We start from the raw sequence: 18,576 nt of genomic DNA on the forward strand, positions 1-18,576 counted from the left end.
TCCTATATATTCTTGTGTTTTTTTTTTCTTCAAACATTTCTCTCGATTTGTATTCACCTACTATCTGTTTTTTTTTCCCTCGGGATCGATACATACAAGCATATACATACAATCGTATAAGAAATCACGAACGATCGAGAATTTCGACTTATCGATTTAACACCGTGTTTTCATTCAAATGAACATCTATCTTTTTCGGATCGTTTAAGTGAGAAAATAAAAAAAGAAAAAAATCAGATTATTATAATTTTCAATAGAAAGATATTTTAATAGATCGTTGGCGATTTCTTCGGCATCGAAGGTCACAGGCTTTCAGCTAAATACATACGTATACGCTTCTAAATAACAGCTTTTGAAAATATCCTTTGTTTTTTTTTTTGGTTTCCTTTTTCTTTCTTTAATATATAATCTCTCTTTTTTTTCGTTTTTTCTTTTTATTATTATCATTATCATTATCATTATCATTATTTTTTTTTCGGCCGTCACAGTATACGCGCGTAAACATATAGCGAGCGCAAACGCATTGATAGGTACAGCTTGCAATTCCACTACAATAATCATAATATATATATGTATATATATATATACTCTAATAAATCTCAACAATTCCCATAATAAGTCTGTACTTGTTGTTGTTGTTCTTGTTGTTCTTGATGCTACTGCTTACGATCGCATGACATTGTATCGATTAGTATTATTTTTCTAATCGTCGAACATTCCTTGAACATTTTTTAACGCATTGATAACAAGACATTTTGTTGGCGATCTTACGTAAATAATTATTAATGTCGGGAGAATATCTCAACTCGGAATATTAATTAATATTAACCTGTGTTTTATCGAAGCTTAGAATGCGCGATAGATCGTTTTTGTACGTTTTTGTCTGTAATTCATTATCTTCATCAGTGGTAACTATCTCTTGATACAAATTAACCGTGTCGTTCATTCAATTTTTTTTTCTTTTCTTATCTTTTTACTTATTGTTAGATCGACGTGTAATATCCACGTTTCGAAGGACGCAAGGTCTCACACAGACATACACATGCATATATATATACGCGCACGCACACACACGCATACATATACACTCTTTTTCTCTTTCTCTCTTTCTCTCGAGTCCAGTCGGCCGTTCGCCCCGTTATCGACTTTCTAATATTAATATCCGCTTTACCCATGACGTAGAGTCGCGTTATACTACTACTACGTCCTTATCGTCGACGTCGCGTTTCTCGAGCGTCTCGTTTACCGCTATCTCGGCTCATCTTATTACGTAAAACGCTCAAACGCATTCCATTCTATTTTAGGAAACCTTTTTTAATTAAACTTATTTCACTTTTCATAAAATCTCAATTATATATCGTTATCTCATATAGGATATATATATATATATATATATGTATATATTTTTTCTTTTTTCGTTGAAAATTAAGATGATCAGAAAAAAAGAAACTATCAAGAGAAGATTTTTATCTTGTTATCCTTCGAAACGTCGATATATCGTATAAATCTCATTAAATCACATATTCTTTTTTCAATTTTGATCTCATACTCATATAATCGTACGAAGTAACACCGATCAAAAGGATCTCCCTTTCGTGACAATTAATGTAATACCATAATAACGTATATATGTATCTATGTATATATGTATGTATGCGTGTATGTATATATGTATGTATGTATGTATGTATGTATGTATGTATGTATGTATGTATGTATGTATGTATATATGTCTAAGACGAAAGACCATTTTTTTAAATAGTTTTGGCACAGTTCACGAGTCTCCCTCTTCATTTCTTCATAGATTAATCGTACATCCAAGTATTTCATTCCTTATCGGAGTACTATAGGATTTATCAGAATGCAACACTTTAAGTTTATTACCGGATTCGTACGTTTCCAGTTCTTTGTTTTTTTTTTTTTTTTTTTTCTTAGTAAGCAGGTCAAGAAGGCCTCGATCTGACCTGAAAGTAACTGGTAATTATGTACCCTCGATTCTTTGTCTTCCTTGCAAACGCGACGATCTCATTTTTTACTTTTTTATCTTGGCTTCGAACAATTAACTTTGCCGATCACAGATTTCCTCCTTCCTTACTCCGTTTCTTTCTCCTTCCAATGTCTCTTTTTCTTCTTCTTTTTCTTTTTACTTTTCTATGTGTCTTCTTTTTGTTATTTCAATATTGAAAGGTCCCACCACCAGGGCCAGGTTGAGGAACGACCGATCGAAAATTCGGCAGCGAATCGAGAATAAATTCTTACTCTTATAATCGATCATAATAGATCATAATCGATCATAAGTCAAGGATTAGATGTTCTCTCATGTTAAAACACGATTCTCTTTCGAGGCCGATTTTCTAGATTGTCGAGAAGAGCCTCTTACTACGGCGGTTCCGGCTCGGAGGTGGGGGACTCCTGCTACGCCTCCAGAAAGATCAAAGCCGTTGGTTTTGGCTCGAGGTTACTTTTCTTCGCTTCAACTACAAGAAACTCGATTTCGTTTCTATCACGACGTGCGAATGACTCGGCGATCAATCTAGCAACCTCTTGATGATGTAGCCCTACCGATGAAAGGAAATTAAATTCATTAGGAATTTATCAACGTTCGATATTGATTTTGTTATAGTTCAAACGAAATAAATAATGCTTTGTTTACCTTCAACTTTGTGACCATCGACCTCGAGAATAAGCTGACCGACTTCCAATCCACCAGCTTCGTAAGCAGCTCCGTTATCCTATGGTTTTCAAAAAATCTCTTTAATATCACTAGTTCATTAAATAGAAATTAAATAAGAATTATAAAGAACATGAATTATCTGTTCTACATATTATAATTATAAATCTTATTTAATATATCTTTTTTTTTGTTCTTTTTTTATGGTCAAAGCAATTTAAACAAATTTTATTACACTTTAGACTATCACCTTTCGATATATCTATTATTAATTTATACTAATTTTATTGAAACAAATACTTAAATTAAAAAAAAGAAGAAATAAAGAATACACGTGAGTGATCTAAACGATATTAGAAAGAAAAATCAAATTATAGTAATATAACAAACTTTAAATACAATATTAAGTAGAACTAACGTGAATGTTAATGATCCTCGGTAAAGGATGCTTAGTATTAGCACCACCCTCGATTGCTATACCCAAAATTGATTTAGTTTTCTTCACAGTGATCCTAAGATTTCCCTGATGATCCGGTACAACTAAAGCACCGTCTTCTTCCCTTCTATCGGACATCTCGCTTCTAGTTAATCTCTGAGCACTATGATGTCTTCTAGGTGGTCCACCTGGTCCTCCACTTCCGGTAGCAGAACCTCCACCGGAACTACCTTCCTCGAGTAATTGTGCTTCTTGCATATCGAAGCTTCGCGAGAGCTTGTGCGCGAGTTCCTGAAACGTCCAAAACTCGGATCGCATGCCAGTTTTAACTGTGGGTTTTTTTCTTCTCCTTTTTTTTTTTTTAACATTCTTGTGACGTCTCACTGCGATAACGACGATATTATTTACAATAAAAAAATAATGTATTAATATATATATACACATATATATATTATATATATATATATAATTATATTTTATATTACATTTCATATATATTAAACGGAAATTTTGAAAATCTTCGTCGTTATCGTTTACGAAGAGAGGTCGATTAGAAAACACACGTAAAGAACGATGAGAGCACACAGTAGCTAAAAAAGGCAATTATGCTGGCGTAATTCGTATGCGCTGGATCGTCAAAGATATTCCCGGTTGAGGTTTCAAGCTCACAACTTCTATGTCGACTTTTTTCGTCTCGTCTCATTTTTCTTTTTTTGCTTTTTCTTCCAACGATTACGTAAAACAAAGATTCTCCCGCATCCGGGAAATCTTTTGGCAACGATGCGTGATTCTTTTCTCCAGTACCTATATGCAAGTATACCGGGTGTCTCGTTTCAAATAATATAATCGAATATCTTCGTTCTTATTGATTTTATAAATGAATATTTCAAATAAAAATTGTTAGACTTACAAGGGAAAAATTTAATTCAATTCATTGCAAATTTCATAGATGGTTATAGATTGTCGAGATAGAAGATTATTAAAAATTTTTTTTTTTTATGAAAATCAAAATTTTCAGCCCGACAAAAAAGTTATGGAGAATATCCGAATGATATGAGAATAAAAATCCGATGAATACCTACACAGTGTACCCTTTTTAGCGATATTTCATCGATTTGTGGCGATAACAGTTACACCACGATACGATGTAATCACAAATCTGAAATCACAGATCATAGAACAAAGAACAGAGAACACAGATCACAGAGAACACAAAACACAGATCACAAATCACAAATATCGGTACCGTGGTTTAACTACAATATATTATCACCATAACTCGATAAAATATCGATGAAGAAATACAAACGTTGGTTACTTCGTTAAATTCGTATTTATATTCTCTACAACTTTTGTTATGGTTAAAATATTCATTAAGAAAAAAAAAATTGTCATGACTTGCGTATTATAACAAAGTTTTTCCCTATGAAACAGATGCAATAAATATTCAATTACCTCTTTAAAATCTAACAATGTTTACTTTGTTTCACTTAATTTTTATTTCTTTATAAAAGCAATAGAACCGGGAATATTTGGCCGTATCGTTTAAAACGTGACACTCGGTACGTGTACGTACAAATCTTTATATATATATATATTAATCTGAATATATATAGATATAAGTATAAATATACATATCGATATAGATCGCAAGAGTATATAAAAAAATTAAGTCATGCTTGCTGATAGGCTGGTAGCAATTGGGTGTTGGTGCTCGGAGAAAGAGTGGTGGTGGTGGTGGTGGTGGTGGTGGTGGTAGTGGTGGTGGTGGTGGTGGTGGTGGTGGTGGTGGTGGTGGTGGTGGTGGTAGTGGTGGTGTTGTTGTCGCGCCGTAATCATATTCAACTATCATATATTATATATAACAATTTCAAAACTTTTGTATATTATTTTTATAACACGCTGTATTATCTTGTAATCAATTTAGTTTAGATTTTGTTGTTCGTACAGAAAAAAAGCTCCGCTCTATCATTACGATTAATTGATTTATTTTTTACACTTTTCTTTTCTTTTCTTTTCCTTCTTTTTTTCTTTAAAGAAACGACCAAAGAAATAACCAAAAGCGTAACGAAGAGATCGTATCGAGAAGCTAAATCGCGAATACAAACGAACGATCCCATTTTCGCGCTCTCGCGAAAGGTGAAAGTGTTTTGCCTACGCACTCGCGCGTACACTCACGATTCTTACGTTTTTTTTCCCTATCGCTTTTACCTTTAATCAAACGCACACCTCCTAATCTAATTTTCTAATTTTCTAAATAAAACTCATGAATCTCTCGACAACGATATAAATGTAGGTAAGTAGGTATATACATATAATATACATATATATATATATATATATATATATATATATATATGTATGTATATACACATACTATATACAATTATTTCTTTTTTGTTTTTTTTAGAAAATAATTGTAATCTCTATAAAAATAATTATGGATAGATAAGATACCTATGGAACTTGAGGAGATGAATGTTCTACCAACTAATTTAACTAATCCTCGTTTTCTATATACTCTAATCTAAATATACGCTAACTATACGCCTAAGACATACTAGTTTTACTCTAATTTCTAACTAATCTAATCTTTTACATTCTATTCATCTACTTGTCATAATATAATATTCTAACTATCTTCTAACAATATTATATTATATTTTATTTATTTATTTTTTCACTAATTTCCTATCTTTACTTTTTCGATGTGAGTAAAGTGATCGTGCATGCCAAGACATCTATGTACATATACATATATGTATTGATATACAATATGTATATAATAATAATAATAAACATAATAATAATCATAATTATAATAATAATAATAGTACATAAAAATAACGATTATGGTGGTAATTTGTAACAATAATTCGAAAAAATATAAAAAAAGAAAAATATAAAGAAATATATAAAGAAATAAAACAAAATAATAATAACAATAACAGTAATATAATAGTGACGATAATAATAATAATAATCGTGCTTGAAGATACGAGTAGTAATAATAAAAAACCGAAGAAAGTAGCATGTGCAAACATTCAAGTAAAACACGTACACACCTAACGCTAGGTCGACTAATATTCTCTAGGAGCTCTAGGAGCAGAAAAAGAAATCGATTTTTGTGATAAATAGAGAGACAGAGAGAGAGAGAGAGAGAGAGAGAGAAGTATATATATATAAAGATAGATAGAGAGAGAGAGAGAGAGAGAGAGAGAGAGAGATATCTAAAAAATTAAAGGGAAAATTCATGCCAAAGGATGTCGTCGTTCGCGATCTTTCCGATCTTCGATTCGCGTGCGCATCTTTAGATCATTTTCATGGACGCGTAGTAAATAATTTTACCCGAGAGAGAGAAATAGAGAGAGAAATAGAGAGAGAGAGAGAGAGAGAGAGAGAGAGAGGGAGAGAAAGAGAGCGAGAACGAGCGAACGCGCGAGATCGAGAAAGAAAGAGAGAGAGAGAAAACGCGCGCGATTCGAAATTTTTTTTCTCACGTACGATCTCTTGGAAACTTCGGATGCTTTGTTAATTATTAACCGACTAGAAAGTTTCGTTTTAAATTAATTAGACCAATTTTGATCTAACCTTTTGTCATCCGTCATTTCACTTTATATAAAATGAAAAGATATTGAAATTTTCTCTTTTTTCTTTTTTCTCTTCTTTAATTTCTTTTTGATTGAAATAGTCCTCACGATTAATAATAATATTAATAATAATAATAAATAATAAATAATAAATAACAAATAATAAATGATAATAAATAATAATAATGATAATAACAACAATAACAACAACGACAACATCAACGATAATAATAATAATTATAATAATAAATATCATTCGGCAAGATATGCAACTCTATCTATAGGGTGAAATAAATTTCGATATAAACATTAACGATCGATCAATGGATCATTGCTTCCGTATTTTAAGGTACGATTAAGGGAACACGTGAACGACGTTTCTCCGATTGAAGGAAAAAAGAATAAAAAAAAAAGAAAAAGAAAAAGACAGATAGAAAGAGAAAGACAGAGAGAGAGAGAGAGAGAGAGAGAGGGAGAGAGAGAGAGAAAAAAAGAAAAAGAAAAAAGAAGAAACATCGTATACCTACATATGTCAAAATGTGTGTGAGAAACAAATCTTATAAAACGTACGAACGAGCCTTATATTTAAATACGAAAACGAAAATAAGTAAATAACCGTGCGTGTTGACATTTGATCTTGTCTTTTTTTTGCTCTTTTTGTTTTTTTTTTATGTCGTCGGCGCTTGTTGTTGGTTTTGTTTAATATAAAACTTACGAGGGGCCTGGCGCCCCAGTACCAGGATTTCACACGCTGCGTCAGCCCACCGAGTAGGTGGGACCTCCAACCACCGAAACCTCCACCACCTCCACCATCCGAGCTCCTCTCTTCCCTTCCTTCTTCCTCATCCTCCTCCAAATCGCGTTCCCTTTCTCCTCCTCCTATTCCTCCACCTCCTCCTCCTCCTCCTCCTCCTCCTCCTCCTCCGCGCCTCCCATTACCGATCATCTCAGCGTCGCTATCATCGCATCCTCCGTCGCTCTCCTGCGTCGCGACGAAGGATCAAAAAAGAAATGGAACACACCCAAGTTCTTCCGATTAACATCCTTAGATCATTTCTCGATCATTCTTTCATTTTTTCTTTCTTTCTTTCTTTCTTTCTTTCTTTCTTTCTCTTTTTACCCTTCTTAAATTCTCCTGCACATTCTTTACTTTCTCTTTTCCCTTTTTTTTCTTTTTTTTTTTTTGGCGAATCCGTTATGAACGTATTCTAAACTTATTCTATTAACTTTGATTAGGATGGAAGAAGAATATTCTCTTTTTTTCTTTTTGCTCTTTTCTTTTTTCTCTTTTCTTTTCTTTTCGCAGCAAACGACTTCGACTCTTCGAGTTTAACACGTATCGGATCGTATAAATCATCGTTCGAATTTGTTTAATATCTCTATCATTATTTCAAGAGATTTTCAATGCATTGTGAAAGTTGGCGATGCGATTATTATTATTATTATTACTATTACTATTATTATTATTAGTATTATTATATTATTATTAGATGGAATTTATACTTGTGTACAGAAATAATTCCTAATGTTTTATAGAAGATATTGTTATAATCGTATAATAATAAAATGTATGGAATAAAAATGATTAAAATCTATTAAAACCTGTATTATTCCGATTCTCTTTAAATGCAATACGTATATCGATAAAATCATCATTCAATTTTATTACATTTCTCTTTGCAAAAATTTTACAGTATTACGAAAAATTAAATATTGATGATAATTATTACATTCTTATTCGTGTGTATGTAATTTCTATGAAATAATCGTTAATGTATTATTGATAATTATTATAATTAGTGAACGAAAAAGCTATAAAAAAAATAATAATAAAAAAATATTTAAAAAGAAATAAAAATTCGTATGAGAAGTTTGATTTATTTTCAAAACGTATCGTTTATAAATCGAATAAATAGTATACAGGCTGAGTAAGCGAAAAGTGTATTTTCGCGTGCGTTTAGTCGAAGCAATGAAACGACGTGGCTCAGTGCACCTCGATAATTGACCCACTTCGCGAAATCATAAAACGGTGACCGCAGCCCCCACCGTCGTTCCGGTCCTTCCAGGTAAATAACGGAACGAGGAGACGCGTCGAAACTTTCTCCGATGGTGACCCATAATACCGTTCTGGTCATTGTCCATTCTTTTGTTGTTTTTTTTGTCGTTTTTTTTCTCCTTGATCCACGAAAAAAATCGCACGAGTGATCGATAATTTATCTCTCGCGTAGAAACGAAAGATTTTCAACTTAAAATAGAACTAAAAGATTCTAATAACTCTAGAGAACATTTTTCCAATCGATAAATTCTATCGAAAGATTCGAATATGAATTGATTTTTATAAACAATCCATCTCTGTCTAAATCTGATGTAACGATGTAACAAAATTTTAATCGAAAATTAATATTATCGATCATTCTTGAAAGTCTCCTTCTAATCTTAATCGAGACAAGTTTGTAAATAATAATAATCGATATAGTCTTAGAGATATAAATAATATAAATATAACAACTTAGATTATTTATATATATAAATATTCTTCTTTGTGATTAATCGACAACGTCAATCGAAAATAGACAACTCGATGATCGATAAATCGTTATAATCGCTTATCGCATCCTGCTTATCGTTTCAATCGGGATATCTACTTTTTCGATATCACTGACGAATTTCCGTCTTTATTCGACTAGGTTGAATTCGCGTAGGTGTCACTCACAAACTGGTTCCCATTTTTTTTTGTCTGACGTAACGCACGTGAGTTGAACGAACCCGTACGTGTGTGTATAAGTAATGAAAATAAAAAAATCCATCTTTCTCTTTCACTTTTTTCTTCCCTTTCAGTCTTACTCTCAAACGCTTTTAATTTTGCAATAACTCGTTAAATTGAGAAATCATTAAACAAATATATATATATATATATATATATATATATGCATGTACACATGATAATCCATTTTGTCGTTAACTTTCGGCTTTTTAAAAGACATCTCAAATCCGACAATAAGAGCAAATAAAGTAAAAAGTAGTTGAAAGAAGAAGCCATAAAAAGGCCGTTTAGGTCTTCATTGTCCTTTCAAAAAGTTCGAAGTATCGTCTCGAGCCGATTCCCTTTGTCAGTGATCACTCGCAATGAGAAGAGCCGAAGAAGGGTCCGATACGAAAGTACAGACTAATCCTCTTCTAAGAAGCACGAAGAATGATCCTTCGATCAAACCGGTTCAGAGATAAGCGCGAACGATAGTCGAGAGAGCTCTCCTTACTCGCCGACGAGCGAGAAATCCGTGCGATCGATTGATCGAGCAAAGAATGGAACGTGTTCTAATTCTTTAACGAAAGCTTGTCAATTCGCGAGAATCTCATTCGTTCTATCTTTCTATCTTCCTATCCTTTTTCTTCCTTTTTTTCTTTCTTTTTTCTTTCTTCTTTCATTTATTGACGCTATGAAAATAACACTACAAGTTAAACATAAAGAAATGCATTATCGTGAGATTCGTTTTAATAATAAACAAATGATTCTATTATCGTTTATGAAATCTATTATCACAAGATTTTTCTTATTATAATAGACCAATCAATTATTGAAATCTATTAACAGATATAAGATCCACGTCTTATTATCAAACAAAATCAGTTCTCCTTCTCTACTCGAATTAATAAAGAGTCTACGTCGAAATACGCATATTCTTCTTCATGCTACTCGATCAAGAGACTCAGAGCTTAGGCTTGTCCTTTAATATTTCATCTTTTTAATTACTTTCTATTCTTTATTACTTGTCCTATATAATACAGAAAAAAAAAGGAAAAAATGAAAGATAGAAAACCCGGGATAATTTGTGAGATCTCGTTGGAAGTTGTTCAAGTGCGAAACTTTTCCTTCTACTTCTTTTTTTTCCTCTTTTTCTTTTTTTAATGTACAACCGAGGCTATTTGACTAGAATATTTACCGTCTCTCGTATCTTTAAATCGGCGGGATGTGACTCATCGACGGAATGAATCATAATTTAGAGAGTCGCCGTTCGGATCCGTTCCTCTATTCCGGAAAAAAGGGAGGAGCAACTAAGTAAGTACTGTGCGAGTTTCTCTTAGCGGGAAAAGATACGTCGCGATCTAAGTCAAGCCTTTCGTGGCTTTCTAATCGCTCGTGTTTCTTGCGAACCTGCCTAAGTACATACGTACTTACGTTTACTACCAATGTTCCAAACATAAAATATCCATGGTCAAACGTTTGATCGTGCGATTAGAAAGCTTCTCTATGATCTCTCTATTCTCTTTGATCGAACCGAAAGAGAAGAATCCAGAAAAAAAAGAAAAATCGATCGTTATAAAATTTTTCATTTTCCAATCGATCTTTTATCATAATTTCTCAAGCTTTTTCGAATCTGTCGCGAATATTATTTATCGCGGTTGCGTCTGGCGATACCGCGACCGACAAGTGTTTATAATCGAATACACTTAAAATCGTTTTACGACTTTTTCCCGCAAGGTAATAAAAATTTAACGCGACCCGTAAGTTGAGAAACGCTGCCTCTACGATCGTTACATAATAAATTTGCATCTGCAAGATGATTTTACTTTCGTCGGACGATCCCTGTTCGTTTTCATTTAAGTTTAAATTTTTATTTTAATTTTAATGTTTCTTTTTTCTTTTCTTTCTTTCTTTTTTATCTCTTTTCCATTTTTTCCCACCTACTTTCATAGATTTCGTTTGGAAAATGTCTGTCTCGAGGTCACTGCCTTCGACACGTTCCTATAATGTCAATCCTTACTTCGAACGTTTCAACGTATGTACCTAAGTACACTTTCCTCCGGTTGAATGGGGCCTTCCATCGCTCTATGTTTTTTTTTTCCTTTTAACGAGACAACGTCATCGCTTCTGACAATGAGTAAACGACTGTGGGGATGCGGGGGAGAGAAAGAAGAGCTGGTGGCTGTGTGAAGACAGTAAAAAAGAAGATAATGGTGTGAGAGACTTTGAGAGGTTAGAGGTTTTTTCGTGATTTATGAAGGCTTGGTAAATGTCGATTCATAGTAATAAAATATGACGTTCTATTTCTAAATCGTTGTAAAAATTAAAATAAATATGTTTTGCGGATTGACAGATTAAGCTATTTAATGAAATTACATTGATAAAGACCCTTAGATCGAAATGAAAGTTAATATTTTTTTTACATATTTATACAATATTTAATGAGGATTAATTATTTCAAAATTATGCAATTTCGAAGCATTGCACTAATTAATCTTAACTTGAACTAATTAAAAAGAACAGAAATGATTTATTTATCTCTTTATCGCGAATGAATTAAATTCTTTGCGTGATGTAATTTATTTTTTTTCTACTTCTTTCTTCTCTATCTTTTTTTTTTTAGTTTTTCTCATGCAATTTAGATCTGCTTTTGATATCTCAGTTATGTATACAGACAATAGGCATATACTTTCAAAGCAATTTTTCAATAAAAAAGTGATTTTGTTAGATAAAATAGATATCCTCGAATAAGTATTCTTCAAGAGCAAATACTGTCGTCACGTTTCCAGTGATCTCATAGTGCAAAGGATTAAATATTCATGACAAGTACATTCGAGATAATTTATTATTATTTAATTGGTTGGAATATTAGATTTTGTTATTATTACATAAAGCTAATAGACTTCATTTTATGAATAGTCATTATTATTCATAAGAATATAAAAGTCAATGTTAATATTTTATTATTATTCTTACTATTACTATTATACGGATTAAATAATAATGATTTATCCATGATGTATCCATAACGAACCTTTTAACCGATAAAGTAATAACAAATTTAATCTATTCAAGAAAAGAAAGAAAAAAAAACCGATTAAATAATCAATATTAAGCTAAAGATCAAATAATCATACCTATATAATAATGTATACGTAAACAAATATTCACATTTACAGAGAGATATTAGAAAACACAGGAAATAGAGACAAATCTAGACAACTCCATTCGTTTGAAAATAAATGTTCGACGCGTCGTACATTTCCCCTTTTTACATGCGGATGGATGGAACGGAATCTCTCGAGAAAGTCTTTTACTGCGATATCAATGGACTGGAATGTATAGATAGAACGAGAGAGATAGAAAGAGAGAAGATAGCAGACATCGAAAGAGACAAAGAGGGACAAAGAGAGATACAGAGAAATACAGAGAGAGAGAGAAAGAGAGAGATAGACAAGACACGCGTTCGTATACGCACACGTAACTCGTATGAATCGTAGATGGGGATATCTTTCGACGAGCACAAGTTGGCAACGTTGTACAACTTCTCTCCCCCACTTTTTCCATCTTTCAGTCCCACCATCAGGTAAAACCTCTCACCTGTTCCAAGTTGTCCCTCTCTCGCCCTAACCAACCTCCTCCTCCTTCTCCTCCTCCTCCTCCTCCTCTTCCTCCTCTTCATCATCATCATCATCCTCCTTCCCCTTCATTTTGAGAGACCCCCTTGATTCTTTCTTCCTCCTCTCTCTCATTCTCTCTCTTTCTCTCACTCTTTTTATTTTTCTCTGTCTCTCTTCCGCTTTCTCGGCCTCGCGTCTCTCGCACACGTTGCTTGCTTGCTTGCTTGCTTGCTTTTGCTGCTCGTTCTCCCAAAGCGTCTCGCAAAGTCGCGCTCCTGATCGTCGTGCAGCAGGTAAACGTGAACCTGGCCGAGTAGGAGCTCGTCAGTTCGCGTTCGAGTCTCGAATCGTTCGCAGTCCGATCGATTTCACACACGCGAAGATATCTCCTCCTGCTCCCACCCTCTACTCGTCATCTCATTGTTTTCCAATATCAACAATCAAGGTTTTTGTTTACTCTTTTTTCTTTCATTTTTTTCTCCTTTTACTCGCTCCTCTGTGCACCCCCCTTTCTCTTCTCTTCATCCTACTGCTCAACCATCCTCTTTATTACGCGAGTCAAACGTTTCTAATCAGTATTGTCCAAGACGAAAGATAAGAAGATATTAGAAAATAGAGAAGAAATATCGATCCTCGAAGGTAAAGAGATTGAAAATCATTTGTCTATTCGAACATCTCTTTTTCTCTCTCTCTCTTTTTTTTTCTTTCTCTCTCTCTCTCTTTCTCTCTCTGTTTATTTCTCTGTTTATTTCTCTGTTTATCTGATCTTTCTTACGGACTTTTAACGATATATCGAACGAGCTGTTCGTTGTAATTTTTCTCGAAAGTATTTTAAAACTTGACATGTGTATATATGTATGTATGTATTAGAGATCTTTCATCGCATCGAAGGACAACATCGACCAATCGATCGATCGTTCATTCCTTTCGCTTCGATCATACACACGCGCAGATATTACGCGTTATTATCTTTAACGATATCTAGCAAAAACGTTCCTTCGAGTTTACGTCGTTGGTTCGATCGTCGCAAAATTTACTTTGAAAAAAAGGTAATATTCCGGTTCTTACACTTTTTTGTTTTTTTTTCCTTCTTATAAAAATCTTTTTTAACTCTCTACGATCGAATCTTTTTTCTTTAATAGAAATATATTACAAGTTATAATTAAAAGGATATTATTTTCTAACATATTTACACGGGTACTTTTAGATCGATTTTATGATTATCTTCTAATATAATTGTATATACATATATATATATTTTATATATATATATATATATATAAAATATGTAATAAGAATATAATAATTACATATATGTATATGATTTTAAAGATATAGAAGATAAAACGAATTTTCTATATAACTTCGCATTGATCCATTATTCTTTTAAATAGATCATTGAAATCTTGAAATCGCGTTGTTCTTCCTACTCGTTTCATCGACAGAAATTTTTCCCGTTTCCCTTCGAGTTTCTCACAGTCTCCTCTTGTTTCTCGCAAGATTGACCGTTAATCCTTTACGGTACTCTCTCGCCACCAAAGCCTGGGAATCTATATTTTTAACCGGTTTCGTGCATCTCTTATCGCTCGTCAAATGAATTTTCTCTTTGGCTAACAGCCATTCGAGGAAGTTCGATGGGGAACGAGCACACTTGTTAATTGCTAATTTATTCGTCAGCGAATCATCGTGATCGTCGTGAAATACGGGACTCGTGTCTACGAGCTCTTATAATCTAACGAAGCGATTATAAAATTCGATGAAGATGTCAACGATATTTCTTATATTTCTTTTTCTTTTCTTTTTTCCTTCTTTCTATTTCTCTTTTTCTTTCTTCCAAAGAGTCACATGTATAAGCGAAATATAATATTAGAAAATGAAAATCTTCAAGTAAAGATTATTACAAATTTAAGTAAAAAAAAAAAGAAAAAATTATCAAGCGAAAATGAATTACAAAATATTAAAATATCTAATCCATCTAATATCGATTATTTTATTTCTTGTTAAAATTTTAACTAAGGACCGATCATGAATATCTTTTGTATGTATTTCGAAAGAAAAAGAAAACAAAAAGAAATATATAAGAATTATCCTTTTTTTCTCTTTCTTTTTCCTTCTTCCAAGTTAGACTGAGAGAATTGTTTGAACTCGCTAAAAATTCACGATGACAAATTTTTTTTTTGTTACCTACTTCAGAAGCCATCGACAATAATAAGATCGGCTCTCGTGTATATGTCGTCATCTTGAGAAACGTCGGGCTCGGGTTCGCACGTAGCCGCGCGTAAACAAGATCGTAAAAGCTCTCTAAATCGAGTCGTTCACCGAACTCGTTCCGAATCGAGTGTCCATCTTGTATCTTGTTATGAGCGCGAGCTACGATGAAAGATTCGCAAGCAAGTAATGTCGTATGCATCTATTTTTATCGATCGATGATTAATAACATAGATATCGGATAAAAAGCATAGATTGTCATCGATAACGAAAGTCGAATGATAAAAATTAATGGATATCACGATACTTTTCGTTCCAATATAAAAGTTTATAATACGATCGAATTGAAAATACTCTGTCTGTCGCTTGAAAATTTATCTTCCTCGATGCACCGACACACTTACACATTATCAGTATACAATATTTTTTGTTATTAACTTGAGCACATTCCAACTTGTTTTTTTTCCTTCTTCTGTATTAAGAAAAAAAATACTTATGTGACGCGGATGTTTTCGAAAAATATATAGGAAGTTTACGCCTCGTCTCAATGCTATCTCCGATGACTCATCATTCATCGATAAAAACTTCCTTATTTATCGATCTTACTCTTCGACGATCGAAGCGAAAATACTTACAATACTTAGATATTTTCATTCAAACTTCAGATTTCAATGATTCACTTATTTATGATTCATATTTAATCTCGAATTATAATTGGTAATTAAATCGAAAAGAAATGTGAAAAAGGAAAGAACAATGAGAACGATGAGGAGGAGAAGGTAGGGGGAAGAGAGGCCACTTTACTGACAAGGTAAAAAGAGAGAGAAAAAAGTGGGTCGTAAGAGGCAAAGAAGTTAAGTTTATGAAGAAGAGAAGGGGGTAGGAAGGGGGAGGGGATGTGTCGAGGGAGACGAAAAAAACGAGAGGATGTCACTGGGCCATCCGATGGCGTGTCGACTCGCCAGAACTACTTGCTTCGCATTTTAATCAGTCTTGAATCATTCGACGAGCATGGTCGATCGCCTCGAGGCTGAAACGTTCACTAGGCCACCTCGCTGTTTGTCAGACTAAGACGGACTCTTTCTACTCCACCCTTCTTAACTTTTCTCTCTCTCTCTCTTTCTTTCTCTCTCTCTCTCTCTCTCTTTCCCACTCTTCTTCCTTCCTTCTTCCTTTTTTACTCTCTTTCCCTCCCTCTACGACGATATGTTTCTTTTATGGTATACGTGCTCTACGGGTCTTTGACCTTCCTTCATAATTAAAAATCAGTCGGTTATTTACTAGCTCGAGTTAGACCGCAGATAAATTACAGTTATTCAACATTAATTATTTTTTTACAATATTTTCGACTCTAAGTAATACGGCGTTATTCAATAATAGTCAGTTTTTCTTTTCATATAAAAATATAGAAAATTGTTGTGTAGTGATAAGTTAAGTTACTCGAGATTATATCGCGTTTGATAATTTTAAAAGTTTTTAATATCAAGACAGAGTAGTAAGTTGAATATAATTATTTGAGATTACTTATCCTTAATGATTCTTTTTAATAATACTTTCATCAAAATTTAGGTATTGATATTACATGTATTAGATATTGAAGTTTTCGATACGATTATTCGATATTTTAATACTTCAATGTAATTTTCTCGAGAATATTTTTAATATTAACGAATATATTATTTTACATTTATGTAATGAATTAAAAACAAAATAAAAAATAAAAAATAAAAATTTACTAAGCAACGATGCAAATTCTCGATTTATCCTTGAAGAAAAATGATCGTAAACGGTCACCCGTTTACAAACAAGTAGAGCATAGTTCTCTAAATGGCGTAACCTGACATCAACGTAGCGGGATATGGGTGGTAATTAACTCGCTAACTAAATGCCAGATATCAGGGGTAAGGACTGCGACTACTGTAATTAGCTTGTTAACGCGATACGCTTTTTGCGCGGCAAACGTCGTCGGATGGCAGCAATGGTTTCGTCTTAATTCGTGCGTCTCTCTCTTTCTCTCTACGTGTGTTTGTTACGCGTGTGTGTTAGTTGCGTTTAACGTTTTAAAATGGCTCGTTAACGTTAAAGAAAAACAAGGACCTGGAATGATCGGGGTCAACGATCTTACGATTACAAAAATTACCTTTAATTAACTTCAATTATTTCTTTAAAAAACTATTATTACTACTTCGAAATTGTACGGCACGATTAGTTCGCCGAGGAAAAAAAATGTATATCCAAATATATAAAGAATATTTTAATACTTGTAATAATTTTATGATATATACCAGAAAAAAGAAATATAACATAAATAATATTTTAAATAGAATTATGCTAAACTTTAAATATTTAAAAATTCTTAAAATTATCTGCATACATACATACATACACGTACCTACACATACACACACACATATATATATATATAAAATTATAATAAAATTTACATATAAAATAAGATGATATAAAAAAGTTACAACTTTCATTTTTTGCAGGATAATAAAATTGAAATATGGAGTCTTGGCTGAGCGATGTGCAACGCGTAAGAATTCCGCGGCCGAAATTCGGAAGCGGAAATTCCGTGAGGAGGTCAAACTCGAGCGTGCAACACGTGCGACCCGAAGTTCACTCAAGACAGGTTCAAGACGTGGCCAAGGCCACCGAGGAACTTCGACAGGCGTTACAGGACAAGCTTTGATCGAGAAGAATAATCGAGTCGAAGAGTAGAATCGAGAAAAAAAAAAGAAGAAGGAGAGCCGACGCGAAAGACTTCTCTCTCGTACCTTTTGCTAGACCCTCGTCTCTGTCACGACGAAAGCCTATTCTTTCTCAAGGACGAAGCTCGAGATCTCGATCGAATATTATTTAGTTGTGATCTTCCCGAGGATCGATAGATAGATCGATTTCATTTCGATAAATTCGAGCTTTTCCAATGACGCTCGTTTTTAACCCAAATCGAATTTCGTTCTTTAATCTGTATGTATGTATGTATGTATTCATCTATGTTGTATGTATGTATATATAAATGTATGCGTGCTGTTCCTATGATTTCATTTTTAAAATTGCATCGATAAAGTGAAAGTTTAGAAAAGTACGGATTCGAATGCGAAATCGAATGTGAGATAACTCTGTCCATTTAAAATCGATCCGATAAATGAATATTTTCTTTCTTTTTTGTTTTTTTTTAATTTATTTATTTTAACTTTTTTTTTCCTTTCTGTTTCTTTTTTTTTGTTTTTGTTTTCTTTTGCAATCGCTCGCTCGTAAATTTCACTATGTCGAAACGTTGGAACGATTGAACGTCAAAATGA

At 33.1% G+C, this 18,576-nt stretch overlaps 1 protein-coding gene across 13 annotated transcripts in view; it reads right to left on the bottom strand.

Moving 5' to 3' along the window:
- Positions 1 to 309: 309 nt before the first annotated feature.
- Positions 310 to 18,576, bottom strand: part of LOC127067001 (whirlin) — a 73,345-nt gene continuing 55,078 nt past the window's right edge. For 11 of the 13 annotated variants that reach the window (XM_051001413.1, XM_051001417.1, XM_051001412.1 and 8 more), the window contains 4 exons: positions 7,413 to 7,679; positions 3,090 to 3,398; positions 2,654 to 2,732; positions 310 to 2,558 (listed from right to left, as the gene is read on the bottom strand). In XM_051001413.1, coding sequence (XP_050857370.1) covers positions 2,416 to 2,558; positions 2,654 to 2,732; positions 3,090 to 3,398; positions 7,413 to 7,679 — 798 coding nt within the window. In that variant the 3' untranslated portion in view covers positions 310 to 2,415. The remainder of the gene's footprint in view (positions 2,559 to 2,653; positions 2,733 to 3,089; positions 3,399 to 7,412; positions 7,680 to 18,576) is intronic. The other 2 variants (XM_051001424.1, XM_051001425.1) reach the window with 1 other exon arrangement.

The sequence above is a fragment of the Vespula vulgaris genome, chromosome 10 (assembly GCF_905475345.1).
Source record: "Vespula vulgaris chromosome 10, iyVesVulg1.1, whole genome shotgun sequence".
Taxonomy (NCBI): domain Eukaryota; kingdom Metazoa; phylum Arthropoda; class Insecta; order Hymenoptera; family Vespidae; genus Vespula; species Vespula vulgaris.